Genomic DNA, 15131 nt, shown 5'->3' with positions numbered 1-15131 from the left:
TAATTATATATATTTTTCAGTTAATTGGAAATCTTCGTCATGTAGCCTCATGACATTCTTCAAAGTTTCAGCAGTAAAACAAAACAATTATCTTGTTACGATAATCATATTTTTCTTTCTTTTATCACCACATGAAAGCACTTTTCCCTCTAAATATCACCAGGATTCTTTGAATACAAACACAGTAACAATTGCAAGCAGCAGTTTCAGTCAAAACGATTTAGGGTGCCCCTGGTCTGTCAGTAGTCCTTTGGCTGTTTTCTTTGCAGGTTCTGAAGGTGGGCAGACCAGAGTGTTATTATCCAATTAAAGGCTGTTCAGCGGGACTGATAACACCTCTGTGGAGTTTCCTTTTCTCTGTTAAAAACCCTGCTTGAAGCAGTTGTTAGTTGTTATCTTTCCCGCTGCGACCCCCTTTGGATTGTTTTTCTGCATCATTCAATAATGCATCTGTACTCTTTTTAACACCACCGTCTCTCCTGCACACATGAACAATAATTATTTCTTGTGCTTTCATTGTTTGGTTTTGTTTTTTAATAATTCATATGTTAATTTACCTGAACTGTGTGTGCCTCTACTTCTGGGAGGGAGCGAGCCCCACTTGTCACACTTTTCATGACTAAAATGTTTTAAATTCTAATGAGCTTCAAAACAATTAAACTGTTAATTCAAAGACTTATAGACCTTGGTGTATAGGGACTTAACTTTCTGATTGGGATTGAAGGAGAGTGTACATAGCCAAAGATAAACAAAGACCTTCCCCACAGTAAAATTCTTTTCTTCAATAAATCAAGGGCCAGCAGCACAACCTGAAAGATTAATTCTCACTGCGTAGTGGCCCTTTGCTCCTTTTCTGTGGTACACCATCTCTCTCTAACAAATAAGCCTGATTGTGCAGTTTTTCCACAACTTGTTTATCATGAAATGTAGTGTTTTGCTATCCTCCAAATATAAATCACTGGCCTGCTGTCGAGGCTTCTACTACTTGTTTACTACCACCTCTTCGTGCTCTTGGCTCTCGCTGTGTGGTGGCAGTGCAGAGATGAGGCCTGACTTATCTCTGGCATACGAGCTGCAGCTAATCTCTGAAACACTGTGGGTTCATTACAGTACATTCAGATGCTGTAACAGTAGATTGCTGCTGTTGTCAGAGCCCAGGGCCTTACGCTAGGCCGCCATGGTGCTGCTGATGAGAGCTTAATAGCTTTTTAATGTTGCAGCTTGCCCCTTATGTTTGGCTTTGTGCCGAGTGGCAAATCAGCAAAAGAACTCTTGCGAGGTTGCAAATCTTACCTTGTGCAAGAGTGAGAGCCAAGTGTTGCTATATGCACATGTTGAATTTCATTTTAATTCCTGTAAGCATTTTGCCAATGTGTCCTCTCTGTGTCTTTATCAGACACAGCCAGGCACCCTGCAGCAAACACTCATGAGCACATCATATTCACCCCACTCCTTCAGCGAGAGAGGAACTTTATCTGTATTTTCCCCTCATCCAGTCACTACATGACTGGCATCTGGCACGGCCCTCCTACACAGACCTCACTCCGACTGTTTCATTCTCTTAAAAATACTCCTTTAATCCTCAGAGAGGTTGTCTGCTTCTACACTGCGTACTGATTGATACACAAGCAGCGGAATATTTATGTCATCTCAACATGTGAGAGCAGAAGTATTTGCTGTGGCAACCGATTTAGTTTCTTCTCTGTTGCTCTCCGTCCCTGGATGCTTGGTGTGCGTTTTCTATTTCGACATGTCACTGTCTTTAACAAGCTTCTCACAGCACAGGAAAAGTGCTTTCGTTTTAGTTATAAGATCCCCGTTTTATGGGGAGGGGTTTCTTAGTTTTTTTTTAACTCGAATGGCACATATTGTACCGAAAATAGAGTCTTAACTTCATCAGTTTTCACAAGAATTTTCACATGAGGTTACATAATCCTTGAATCCTGCGTCGTCACAGCAAGCCAGAAAACCCACTGCAATGAATTTCTCCTTTTCTTTCTGGTGAGCACACCTCATGCAGAGTTTTGAATGCACGCTGGACACATTTGTTTATGATATGATCCATGTTACTTTATAATGTTAAATGGCATTCACTTACTGCGTTTAGAACTTTTCATCACTTCCAAGTCTCGAAATGCTTCACACGATTATTCATTTCCGCCCATTCAAACACCTCCCACAGCAGTGACAACAGAGCTGCCATGCAAGGTGCTCGCCCACCAATGGGAGCAAACTGGGGCTGTTTGTCGTGCTCAAGGACCAAACATGGACAGGCTGAGATATGATAAAACTGCTTTATTGTCTGAAGCAAAGCCGAACCCCCAGAAATGTTGTGGGACCAATAGTAGAGCCAAAATAATACTGTTAGTTATAAAATAGGAAACATGTTTGAATGTGTGAAGCAGTAATCATCCACGCAGTAGTCAACTAAAGGTTTTGGCTCCTGTGCTATTTGATTAGTAAATATACTGATTGTGAATGGAGTGTTGTGTGCCTTGATATCACTTTACTGTCGGATAATAAGAGCAAATTCTCTGTTGATCAATTAAAAGCAGGTCAGTGGTGTCATTAATCAATGCAGTGTTTCTTTTTTAGAAGCGCATGGTACTAAAACAATGACAGACGTAAATCAGACTAATGTCAATCCAAGTGGAGTCACAAATCTAGTTCTTTTTTTTTCTAAGATGTTTTTTTGAGTGATCTGTAAAACACACAAAAAAGAAAACTTTACATATTACTGATCACAGCAAACCTACAAAAAATAATAAAACCGTGCAGTGTTTATAGTTAGGAGGCCAGCCAGTCGTAAGACCACATTGTGCTCCATTCTAAACTCTCAGGCCACACATGTGTTATCTTACTTCGAATGGTAAGTTGTATTTGAATGATTGAGTTAGAAATGTTTTTTGTTGTTTTTAGTTAAAATATGTTCTTTTTAATGGCTGCTGATATCCATGTGCAGCATGCAAGTTAAATGCTTAAAATGCAGATAAATGTTTTCAATTTGAAACATTTGGTGTTTATATACAGCAATTTGTAACTTGTCCAAATGCAAAAGAGATTAATTCACAATCCAAATTATTTCATGATTTTAAATAGTCTGTATTACAGAAATATCAGAAATATCTTCCACATCTTTTGGATAGAATTTCTTCACAGAAATTTAAAGAGTTAAAACTTAGCTAGGAAAAGATATTTGCCTGACTCTTGTGACTCTCAACAGCTGCTGGAATCAATAGGAAATGACTTATGTTAGTTATGAGCTATTAATCTGATCTGTCACGATGCTGAGGAGGTTGTTTTGTATAGGACATAAACAATAGATTTTACTTAATTTATTAACTTTATCAACTCAAGTATTTTGATAAAGGATAATATTTTCCCGATTAAAATTGTAATATTTACTCACAAGTGTCAGGTTCGATTCCTTATCTGTCCTCATGTCGAAGTGTCCTTGAGCGAGACACTGAACCCCAAATTGCTCCCAATGGATGAGCACCTTGCATGGCAGCCGCCTCCACTGGTGTGTGAATGTGTTTGTGAATTTGGTGAATGTGATTACCAATGTAAAGCACTTTGGGGCTGCTCAAGCAGTAGAAAAGTATATAAGTGTATATATAACCATTTACCATTTAACATTTACCGCATTTCCAAAACTGTTTCTGCATATCAAAAGAAAACTCTGCAAAATGAAATCTCCTGATCAACCAGCAATGTTAGATGCACCATAGAATGGACTTTAACATATCCCACCCCCACACTTCCACCTCCAGGCAAATAAATAGATTTCCAGTGGTAATCAGATTATTCAAAAAGCCTTTGCAGGTTTTGGTTTGTGAGCTCCGCGGGAGCTGCTCTTCGGTGAGCGAGGGCACGCACCAGGAAATCGAGAAAACGCACATAAAAGCCGTCATGGTGATGGAATGTGTTGAGGATATTAAATATGCATCTGCTCTAGCCTCATTAATGCCCTGTTGCACGAACACACGCCCTCACAAAGCTCTGTGATCAACAGCCATTTGCTAATATGGAGAGAATCAGAGTATCAATATTTAAATAGGGGGCCAGGCTAGGTAGAGACACATTCATGCCCTCAGGGGGGCAATGAAGGAGTGTTTGTGACAGGAGTGAAGATCCCTCTGTGTGTGAGTGTGTATGTCGCAGCAGTGAGAATTATAGTCGCACTAATTAAGACAAAGCTATGTGGCGAAGTTAAAGGTGGCAAAAGTAGCATCAACCAGTACATTTACATTTAAATCACACAGGATTGTACTTGTGTGAGCCGGTGTGCTTGTGTCCCTCGGGGATACATGTGACAAAAAGATAAATGGTAAAGGTGAGATGAGATGAGGAAAATGGGAAAATGTAGAGAATCAATATAAAGGCCAAACTGATGAGGTTGGGATGAAAGGACGTAGCAAAGGAGGACATTACAAGAGAGAAAATAATATAATCCCCTGCTGTTTCCATGATGTTCACAAATGGACAAGTATTGCTGAACTGTGCATCTTCGTGGGAGGTAGAGCAACCTTTGCACACACCTAAAAAAAATCTTAAATTTCAGGTTTCTATAGTTTCTATATCTCCACTTGCTGAATAAAAAACATGATCTTTTGTGGTGAGAACAACATTATAGAGTTTAAAAGCCTTTTCACGATGTGACGTGAAATTTGGAGCCTCTACGTTTGAAGTAAAACAGGCATAAGTACAATTACATAGAAGAAATATAGGGAAAACACACACACACACACACACACACACACACACACACACACACACACACACACACACACACACACACACACACACACACACACGCGCACACACACACACACACACACACACACACACACACACACACACACACACACACACACACACAATTGGACCTGGTCCTGAGATTTGACATGAGTCTACACACAACAAACGTCTTCCTCTTAAAACAGGGCACAGCTCCACTGGCACACAGACTGCAAAACAATCCTGCGGTTAAATTTGAGCAATTAAAGCAAAATGAGAATCTTCTAGTGGTCGTATCAGATTGCAGAACTTCATCTTGAAGCAAGAAAAAAAACACAGTGAGACGCTTCAGGCAAAGCCGTGCTGCTTGGCTCCCACTCTAACTGAAAAAGAGCTCCTGTATGGACCAGGCTCAGGCTGGTTTGACACAACTGAATGTGGCTTGTTCAGTTGGACTCTGGATTATTCAGTTTAACTGTCTATTCAGTCCAATTTGGTCCACTGCAGGTGGTCAGTATTGCAATGAAATTTGATCTGAAGTTACATCCAAAGGTGCTGGAGAAGTGCAGATAGTGTGCAAGATGAGGATGTGAAAACCGCTGCCTTAAACTCCAAAACATTTTTATTCTGGAGCGGGGCCGTAACCACCAACTCAAATTGGTTGATTGAAATAGCGCTGATAGTTTTAGCAAGTGTATAATTACATTTTTCATGATTGACTTACATCGAAAACTTTTAATAACCAATACAAAAAGATCTTCTTCAGTTCGAAGTTTATAAATATGTTGAGGACCAGAATCTTCTTTTAATTAACAATAGTTTGTAAAGTTTTTGTCAAATTTTATCCGTATGCTTCACATTTATCAAAGTCAATCTATTGTGGAAATCCATTTAGTCAAAACTATCAGAAAGATTTTATCCTGAACTGCATTTGGTTGTTGACTCTATTAACCTTTGGGCATCAGACTGAGAAATAATTAAAATAAAGTCAGTGAGCGTGGCAGATAACGAGGGCAGGGTCATACAACGGGGGATATTTGCTGCAAGATTCCTTCTCAGCTCTTTGAAAAGCTGCATGCCTCGACAGCTAATGTTTTCTGGTTGGAAAGAGAGAAAATCTGTAAGGCAATGGTTCAAAGAAATGACCTCCAGTCACATTAACACAGCAAGCTTGTGTGAATTATTCAAATGAGCTACAAACTTGACTCAGTTATTGCAAAATATGATTTCTAGAATGTGATCACATACAACATCAACTATTTTTCTATTTTGTTGTCCTATCACCTCCTGACTGTAAATCCAAACGACGTGAGAGGCAAAAACAAACGATAACCTCACACTGAAATGTCAAAGTAGGTTAATCACTCCTACGATGACTTTCATATTGAAGTGTAAACACACGTGAACTGTCAACAGACGTACAGATGTATGTAATGTGACTATCAAATATCCCCTACGTCTGTGCCACACCAGTGGAAAGAAGAATGAGCATGCCTTCGATGTTTTCTGGACTGAGTCATCAACCCCTGCACTTACAGACTACTTACTCTTTACAGTCTACGACACTTTATTGCAATGTCTTTGTCCCTGTTATTGACGCGGATAAAAGATGTCAAAACAGCAGAACCAAGGGTTCATCCCCCACCTCACCCTCTCCATGTCTCAGGGTTCTTGGGATTCTGAATATCAAATTGTTCCCCATAGCATGGTAAAGATGGTGGGAACAGTTAAATCACTCTACATTACAGAATAAGAGAAGTCTATTCACTATTCACAACTAGCATGGGGGTCATATCAGCATAGATTTAAGATTTGTCCTCAGTGTTTTGTGTTTTTGAGGGGAAGCAGAGTCACTGTGTACAAATCTAAAGGCTGTATAGTTTCATTTGAAGGCCACTGACGTAAGTGGATCTCTAACAAGGCTGTCCCAGTTCAACATCTCCTTCAAATGCAATCCATAAATGTGCAATTACTTTAAAATACAAAACATAGCAAGGGTTCTGAAATATTTATTCTCCACAGCCTCACATAATAGAGCTCAAGAGGTTCTGTTCTCTGAAGACTGAGAAAGACCGTGTCCTTCAAAAAATGAATTGAATTGAGACAAGGCTTAAATTTAATTTTTCGAAAAATAATAAGCCCGAACAGTATTGTGTTAATTACAGGATTGAAAATAAAATGCAATTTCCCTTTCACAAAACAATTTGATAGTCGTTAGCCTTTATGTTAGCTCTTTTACTAAAATCATTCCTAATGATGACAAACTGATGAATATTCCAAATCAAATAAAGTACCTCATCGCTTTCAGTTTAAACATAATCCGGTTCAAGACATCATAATAGATGCCACGAAGATCAGATAGTTGCTGCAGTTGAATGAATAAAGAGTAAATATGTTGGTAATTGTAGAATTACTAATAGGTGTATGTTTGCATTCCCAGATTTGTAGAAAATAAATAAAAAAAAATTTGTAATTTGACTTTTCAGGAAAAAAATTGAGTATTTAAAAAAAGCATCTCTTTAGGATCGAACATTAAAATGAAAGCATGATTAACCCCGCACTACACAAGGTTCAATGAATGGAAGCATACTAACCTCCTCAAACTTGTCATGACTCATTTGTTCAAGAAAGTATTTTGAAAAACAGTGAGGACTTTTTAAAAATTGCAGTTATTACATCATAATTCTCTTTATTAAACATAATTATAACAAATCTGCACAGTGTGTCACCTAAAAAAAAAAGTGTAAATCATACTACTTCCCTAAAGTGTTGAACTCAAATACTGAATTTGCTTTTGTCATCCCTAAAACAGGATATAAATGCTTAATCTCACTTAGAAGCTAAGTTTAGGGTAAAATGAAGAGGCTTGTGAATCACATATTTATGACGGCATGAGATTGTGCAATAGACTTTCACGAAAACAACTAAAAATAAAAAAACACTCAAAGTCTTGAAGCATCAGAGTCTTGGCAAGAGATGTAGTTTTAAAGACGAGCTACCGCTCCGGCGTGGTGAGAAAGATTGATGAATGTGCCAGGGATCACTTTCATAATGAGAACAAACCAAACTGAACAGAGTCGCTCAGACTTTCAGGGGCGATTCCAGGTGTGTGCAGGCAGGTTTCAGTGCAGGCTGGAGGGATGTTAAGAAGAATGTTTTCCTGCTGTGGGTCAAAACAACGCTCCCAGCAGTTGGCGGAAAGGAGCCTGTGAATGAGAAATTGAGGGGGCATATTGTGTATTTCTGTGTGTCTACAATTCTGCAATGCAACATGTGTCACAGGCTGCAGGGGACAGGGTCAGACGGAGCTGCATTTTAATTAAACAGCGCTCGGTCTCACACTATCATCAGCCAAGCTGATTTTATAGCTGAGAGCTGGTACACGCCAAAGCGGAAAATAATCCTCCATTGATTCACTTCAGTGTTCTTGTGTCTGTTTCTATGGGTCTGACACTTTGCGTCTCTTACTTTTTTGTGAATGCACTCAGACACACAACTCTCTATTTATTTCCATTTCGTCACTGCTGCTTTTCTCTCGCGTTTCTCATGTCACCATTTTGCTCCTCTTTCTCTCTGTGTTCCTCTTCTCCATTCATCATTTGCTCGGTTGAATTTTCTTGTTCAGTATCCTCTTGTAATATGCATATTGGGAGCCCAGTGAAGCATCCATAGTACACCACATTTAGTTGAGGGTGCACTCAGCCTGCACGCCATCATTTTGCTCAGCCATTTAGTTAGACAGCAGGTCACAGAGTGAAGAAAAGCCCCCTATCTGTTATAATCTGAGAGGGATTAAGTTGTCTGTGTGTGAAGGGTACAGTATTGTGTTAATTACAGGATTTAAAACAAAATGCAAAATAAACAGACAACAGATAAAAGGAAAAATTGGAACTTTGCCCCTTACAATTAAGAAGACGAATATTTCTGCTGTGCTTCAGGAGCATATTTGTGCCATGCTTTGGGTACATTTGAGGGAAAGTTCACTGCAATTCAATTCAGGGGTCATCCATTAATCCAGCATGAGTATAAAAAGACAAAACACGTGCTATGGTCTTTAAGGTCAATTGAACACTCGTAAGATTTGACTCAACATGATGGACAGAGCTGTGAAACTCCATCAAAACAGTGGGTGGTGGCACATCTGAAGAAGGCCCACCAGAGACTGTAATCTCCCAGGAGTCTGAGCCACACTTGGATCTAGTCACCTGCTGATTCATTTCTATAGACGTACAGATTTGCGGAAAGCTTCCTGGGATACTGCTGCACAGTGGAGAACAGGAACAACCTGAAAACCATTGAGGCATAATAAACAGACCACTGCCCCCATCTTACAACTACAAAAGAAGGGCAGTTGTGTTTTTAAGGAGCTGATTTAGATTGGACATTACGTGTTGAAATCTATCTATTGTCTGTACTGCTTTATTCTGTTCAGGGTCGCAGGGGCACTGGAGCCCATCATCGCTAACAATTTGGCGAAGGCAGGACACAACCTGGACAGGTCACACACAGAGACAAACCACCACACACACTCACATTCACAGCTATGGGCTTTCTAGGTTCCCAGGTTAAACCCACGGGCATGTTTTTCTGGATGTGGGAGGAAACGAGTACCCACTAAAACCCCCTCAGATTGTGAGAACATGCATACTTGAACCCACAAGCTTCTCATTGCACGAACCTCCACTTTTGCTAAAATCCTACAAATATTTGATATCATACACTGAATTTCCATTCATCCTTTCATACGTCTTCTATATTGCTTGAAGTTCAGAGTCACAAGGTGCCGCAGCGGATCCCAGATAACTCAGGGCGAATGCAAGATATATGATAAAGTACTCAAGTACTTGTTCCATTATCCCAACAGCTGCTTATTCTTTTCTGATGATCGACCAATTATTCCACTGATCAGAATAGCTTTGCTCTCTGGTCACCACCTTGGCAATCTGCCACTTCACAAATTGCAAACTTTTTCAAGAAGAAGCCAACAAATGTCTTTTTGATAAGTATTAAAACTAAAATGAATATCCAACAAAGATAACAGCCGTTGTAATTATAATACATGGAAAGAAACAGCAGTGATAGTTTTTTCATGTAGATGCAGACACATTGCGAGCACTTAAGACAGATTAAGGTAATACGAATAGATCAAACAAGTCGTTTTTGCACTCAGAGGCAATTATCTCCTTTCCTATTCATTTACAAAAGATACTAATATCATTAAAATGTTGCGTTTCTGACCACAAAACAACCAAAGCCGTTGGTTTTTTTTGGACATCGCTTGGTCAAAAGGACCTATCTTACGTCAGCAAATGCTCCCAAACATCTCATTTTGCCCTTCTGAGCTTTAATCCTGCTCAATCCACCTTGTGTGAGAAGTGTGTTTGACCAGGCTTTGCTGACAGATGTTTGCCTGCTAATATGTGTTTGGCAGGGGAGATTATTATGGCTTACTCACTCGACAATTGCTCAGCTCCTCTGCTGACAAGATGATAGTGCCACATTTCTTCCCTGGGATCCCTCTGTGGGAGGAAAGAGAGAAAACAATAAAAGCTTAGAAGGAAATTAAAAGAAAACACATCTTGTGCTTGCCCACTATCGACTCTTAATGCCTTAGTGATGGCGACTGTGAGGAATTTCAAACTGTGAGGAGTTTCCAGCTGTGAGTAAAATCTGATGACTGCTGGCGGAGCTCGTCGTTCACATTTCCGTAGAGTCTCCTTCAGGTTCATTGTTTTAAATGGTTTTACAAAACGCAAGCATATCCTGCCATAACTGTAAACCACACAGGTTTGCCCCAGTTTCACTGCTGTTATATTATGAATCTATAATTACGCGCGACTACGGAGTAGATACATGCGCTCAGATTTCATTTAGCTTCATTAGACTGTTCAGCCTTTCACCACAGCTCTCATAAGAGAGACTCCATGCTTTGATTTCGATTTTCTCCCGTCTAAGTTGGAGCAGGAATGCAGTTTTATCACAATGTGGTCTGTTTATAGGACAAGAGGGAAAGATAGAAGCCAGAAGTAAGATGATTTAACTTAATTTTAACCTCAGTTAATGAATTTAACACAGCAACAAATAATTCTGGGATGTATTTTTGATGGTTAAATAACCCACCGTTGGAAAATTAAATCCTTATTCATGAAATTAATGCTGTAAAAACAGGATGGAGCAGTGAACGCAAAACAACTTTCTTCAAATGGAGTGAAAACAATAAGTAATTTCAGCGCACAAAAAACAAAGCACAGCCCTGTTGAATCTGGTACACAAAAGCAAATGCTGCCATGGGAAATCACTGGCCATTTATAGACCCACTTTCCATGACCTCAGTGAAAACACCTGGAGAAAGAAGAGGGAGGTGCCCCATAGAAATCCCCAATATAATCATTTAACGAGTGATTGGTGGTTTCTATAATAGGAGTCTGTATTTTTGATGATCTCATAGTCTGACATTTCCACGAGCTTCAATGATCCTGGGACTCTACTTTTACATACTTGTCATTTTCAGCTTTTTTGTGTGTAAAATGTTTTATCTCTCGATATTTCTGTATAAAACCAAAGATGACAAAAGCTGAAGAGGCTCTCTAAAGGCTGAAATAACAGGGCAGTATCATCAAGTCTTGACGGTCGCTGCTTTACAGTAGTGTCATCTGATCAGGCTTGAGGTTATGTGCTTATCACATGCAGTTAATCCCTTCTGATTAAATCTGAGTTTCAGAAGAAGAAAAGAAATGGCAAGATTTGTGAAAATCTGAATCCAAATCAAAAGCTTGTCCTCCTTTGTCTCACTAATTACACTTGACTCTGAACTGAGTGCAGTGGGGGAATGGACTTTATTTTTGAAGCCTTACCAATGGATTATTATTTTTTTTTTTAATCCTTTTGAATTCTGTGTGCAGCTCTCCTGTTTGGTCTTTTTTCCTCACTGTTCTATTGCAACATGTGGAATATATCTGCCTTTACAGTATGTCTGAGCAATGTCACTGCGTTAGGACATTTGTAGAGTCTAAGTCTGTCCATTGGTACTAAATCTTTTTATACATTTGGTCTGTTTGAGGTGTCAGGAGGGATTGAGTTGTAAACCCCAGAAAATTGAATTTATTAATTTTGAAAATAAGAAGTGACTTCAACAAGAGCTTCACACATTTCATTCAAAAATAAAATAAAATAAATTATTTTTACTGCTTTACTGATAGCAGTTTTACTTCTATTGAAAGGGATGTATTTATGGTATTGGTATTTCTTCCAAAAGCAGGAATCTTTCCATGTATTTGCTTCAACTTCAACACTTCCTTGTATGCTGAGAAAGTTGTCAACACTTTGGTGTCACTCCGACCTTTCTATTCTGACCTTGAGAGGCTGCACTAGATATCAAAACAGACTTTAGAATTCCTCTCACTGTCCTTCCTGCTGTGAGCTGTACTGAATAGCAAAGCTTATTCTTCTTAACAAGTCACGAAACGATCTTGGTACAGCAAACAAAGGACCATTATGGTGTTGACATCACTGTGTTCAAACAGTAACATGCTGACAGACCTCTGGCATTCACTGGTCATACATTTGATCAAAGTTTTCTCAGCACTAACAGTAGTTTGATTTGTGCTATAGATTGTAGTAATCTGTTCTATGTCTTTAATTTGTGATTGACATCACTGCTTTCTTTCTTGTTCTCCAACATCAAAGCATCTGATTTATCTGAACAGATTATTGCAACAAGCGAGGATTAACTTCAAGGTTTTCTTGATTTGGTTGTATTAATCACCTGATTTATTAACCGTGTGTTTTCACAGACGTTGCAGACATTTGAATCATGATCAAAATAGAATTTACTGGCAGTCCAAGTAGGCAGACCAAGAATAATATAGAAGGAAAAAAAGAATAAATGATAGCTATAATCAAAAACAGGGAGGTTATCGACTGGTGTATCTGTCTTCTTGGAGATAGAAACACCTTTTTTCATCAATTTGTTGATGTTTCAACGGCTCTGTATCTCTATTTCTGGGGAAGACAAATTGATGAAGTTCATGGCGGATGTGGTCCCCTTAAAAATACAGCTGGACATCTTTTCTACTTGTGCAACATGAATCTCTAGTGGGGGGTTAGTGGGCTGTTAATGATGTGCACCGCCAGCCTCACCACCCGCTGCAGGTCTTTTTTTGTTCTCCTTTGTGCAGCTGGAGACGCACACAGTGCAGCAGTGGGTCAGGAGGCGGTCTGTGGCGAACCGATTAATCAGCAGGAGACGCGTCAGCTTCCCGCGAACGCTCAGTGTCCGCTGGGTCTAGGTCTGCATCAAGGATTTCGAAGCTCTCAATTCTCTTTACTCCGGTAACACTTTACAGTACTGCTTTTTGATTACACTTCACATTGAATCTGTCTGTCAGTGAATAGAAACTCTCCTGTCAGAATTTGAGTCACTTTAAAATGGATGTCTCGGGTTCAGTGTTTTGCCTAAACTTACAAGTATTGAAAGCACTGTCAGACTAATAAAGACAAATAGATATTTTTTAAACAGTAAAAGTGACGTGTTATATGACAGCACATAGTGAAAAACACACAAAAGTACATTCCACAACCACGTTTGCACTGTTGACTTGTCATCGTATGTCTTTGGTTGCATCAGATGCTCAGGTTGGAGGTCAGTTAAGATGACTAATGAAGGCATGTTAAAGAAATGGCCTTGTTTCAGATGTAATCTGAACTAAAGATATGAAAATGTAAATATCCCACTCAGCCGGAGATCACTTATGCCGTGTGTGTGACAAAGATGCTTGCTTTTTTGCTACATCACTGGTACTCCTTCTTATTTAATTTTTTTTTCATTTTCAACAATATTAGTAACCTACACAAGACTAATTATTTCAATTTGTGAGTTGAAAATTTCAAATTCAAATAAAATAATAAAAAAGATTCAAAAAAAAAAACTTAATTGCTCAGATTTTAGTAGATTGTGTGTTTCATTATAACCCTCATTCAGGAAGAAGTAGAAGTGTAACTATTATTTCTCTTCCTGAGTAGAATTTTAACCACTCACACACAACCAAAAAACACTGATGTACTTGACTTAGACTGAAGCTTTTCACCCAACATGCGAAAGTCTTGAGACTGGATTGAGTGCTTTCCAACTGTGTGTGTGTGTGTGTGTGTGTGTGTGTGTGTGTGTGTGTGCGTGTGCGTGTGCGTGTGCGTGTGCGTGTGCGTGTGCGTGTGCGTGCGCGTGCGTGTGCGTGTGCGTGCGTGTGCGTGCGTGCGTGTGTTCAGGCATAGACAGAGACCTTCGAGCCACACTAAAAGACTTGTATTGATCTTGAACGGCTCAACGGGGGGAAACCATTCTGGTCACACGGGTGAGTGAAGGATGAAACTGTGACTACCCCCCCCCCCCCCCCCCCCCACTCCACACCCCCCTCCTCCCTCTATTTATCCCTTGTAAACTCGCACACATCTACTCACACTCACGCTCATTCACTTGGCACCCTCTCAGGCATTTGGCTCAAAAACATTGCTTTTAAAAGACAAATGACTCTATATATACATCCATCCCCACTCATTTCTTCATCTCCTGCAACTGAATCAACTCCCTGTCTCAGAGAGAAACCCATTATGGTAGGGCCAGCTAAAAGCTAAAATAAACTGACAAAGAAGTTTGGGTTGTGCTGGAGGAAGTGTGCTGCGCCGACAAGCTGCGGCTGCTCAGTAGCTGCAGAGCAAAGCCAGAAGCGAGCCTTTAATCATAATGCTGGGTTTCCTCGCCATTAATTGTCTGGAAAAGACTCGCTGATGCTTTGTATAGGTAGAGCGCAGAAAATAACCGTTAGAAATAGGAGGATTTTTTTTTTTTTTTAACTGAATTTGTATTTACAATGTTTTGTGGGTTTTTTCTTCATATTCCATTCAGAATATAGTGATTTCCCCTCTAAAAATCAATAGCTGGACAAATAAGTGTACCAAGTGTTGCTAACTATGCAATAATCTGAAAATAATTGAATATTGAGTTTATTGACTCCACTTTATATTGGAACAGAACTGATAAGATACTTGTGCTAGACCAAGAAGTACAACAAGTTGAAATGTGGAATTTTTTCATCTCACTTTAACAAACTAATACAGCAAACACCTACTTTTACTCATTTGGTGCCCTCAGGACAGCAATATTGGCTATTTCCCTCAAACAATCCAACATTAAAGGTTCAACAATACCATGAATACTAAATAAATGTTATTCCTCCTTTTGGCCACTTCTTCTAGATTATTTCTTTGAAAAATAATTCACTGAGACAAAAAGCAAAGTCAGTCTCCTTCATCCATCACCTTTTGCTTTCACATCTACGATGGCACATACATAATCACAATAGTAGTTTTATACTAGATAACAAAGAAAGAAAGAC

At 39.3% G+C, this 15131-nt stretch overlaps 1 protein-coding gene across 1 annotated transcript in view; it reads right to left on the bottom strand.

Annotated features, from left to right (window-relative positions):
- The window catches only part of cpne5b (copine Vb), a 123018-nt gene that overhangs the window by 34910 nt on the left and 72977 nt on the right, over positions 1-15131 (bottom strand). The window contains exon 8 of the mRNA XM_080462030.1: positions 10196-10259. Within this exon, the coding sequence (XP_080318156.1) occupies positions 10196-10259 (64 nt within the window). The remainder of the gene's footprint in view (positions 1-10195; positions 10260-15131) is intronic.

The sequence above is a fragment of the Lipophrys pholis genome (genome assembly GCF_963383615.2).
Source record: "Lipophrys pholis genome assembly, chromosome: 4".
Classification (NCBI taxonomy): Eukaryota; Metazoa; Chordata; class Actinopteri; order Blenniiformes; family Blenniidae; genus Lipophrys; species Lipophrys pholis.
This window is presented reverse-complemented; position numbering and strand designations above follow the sequence as displayed.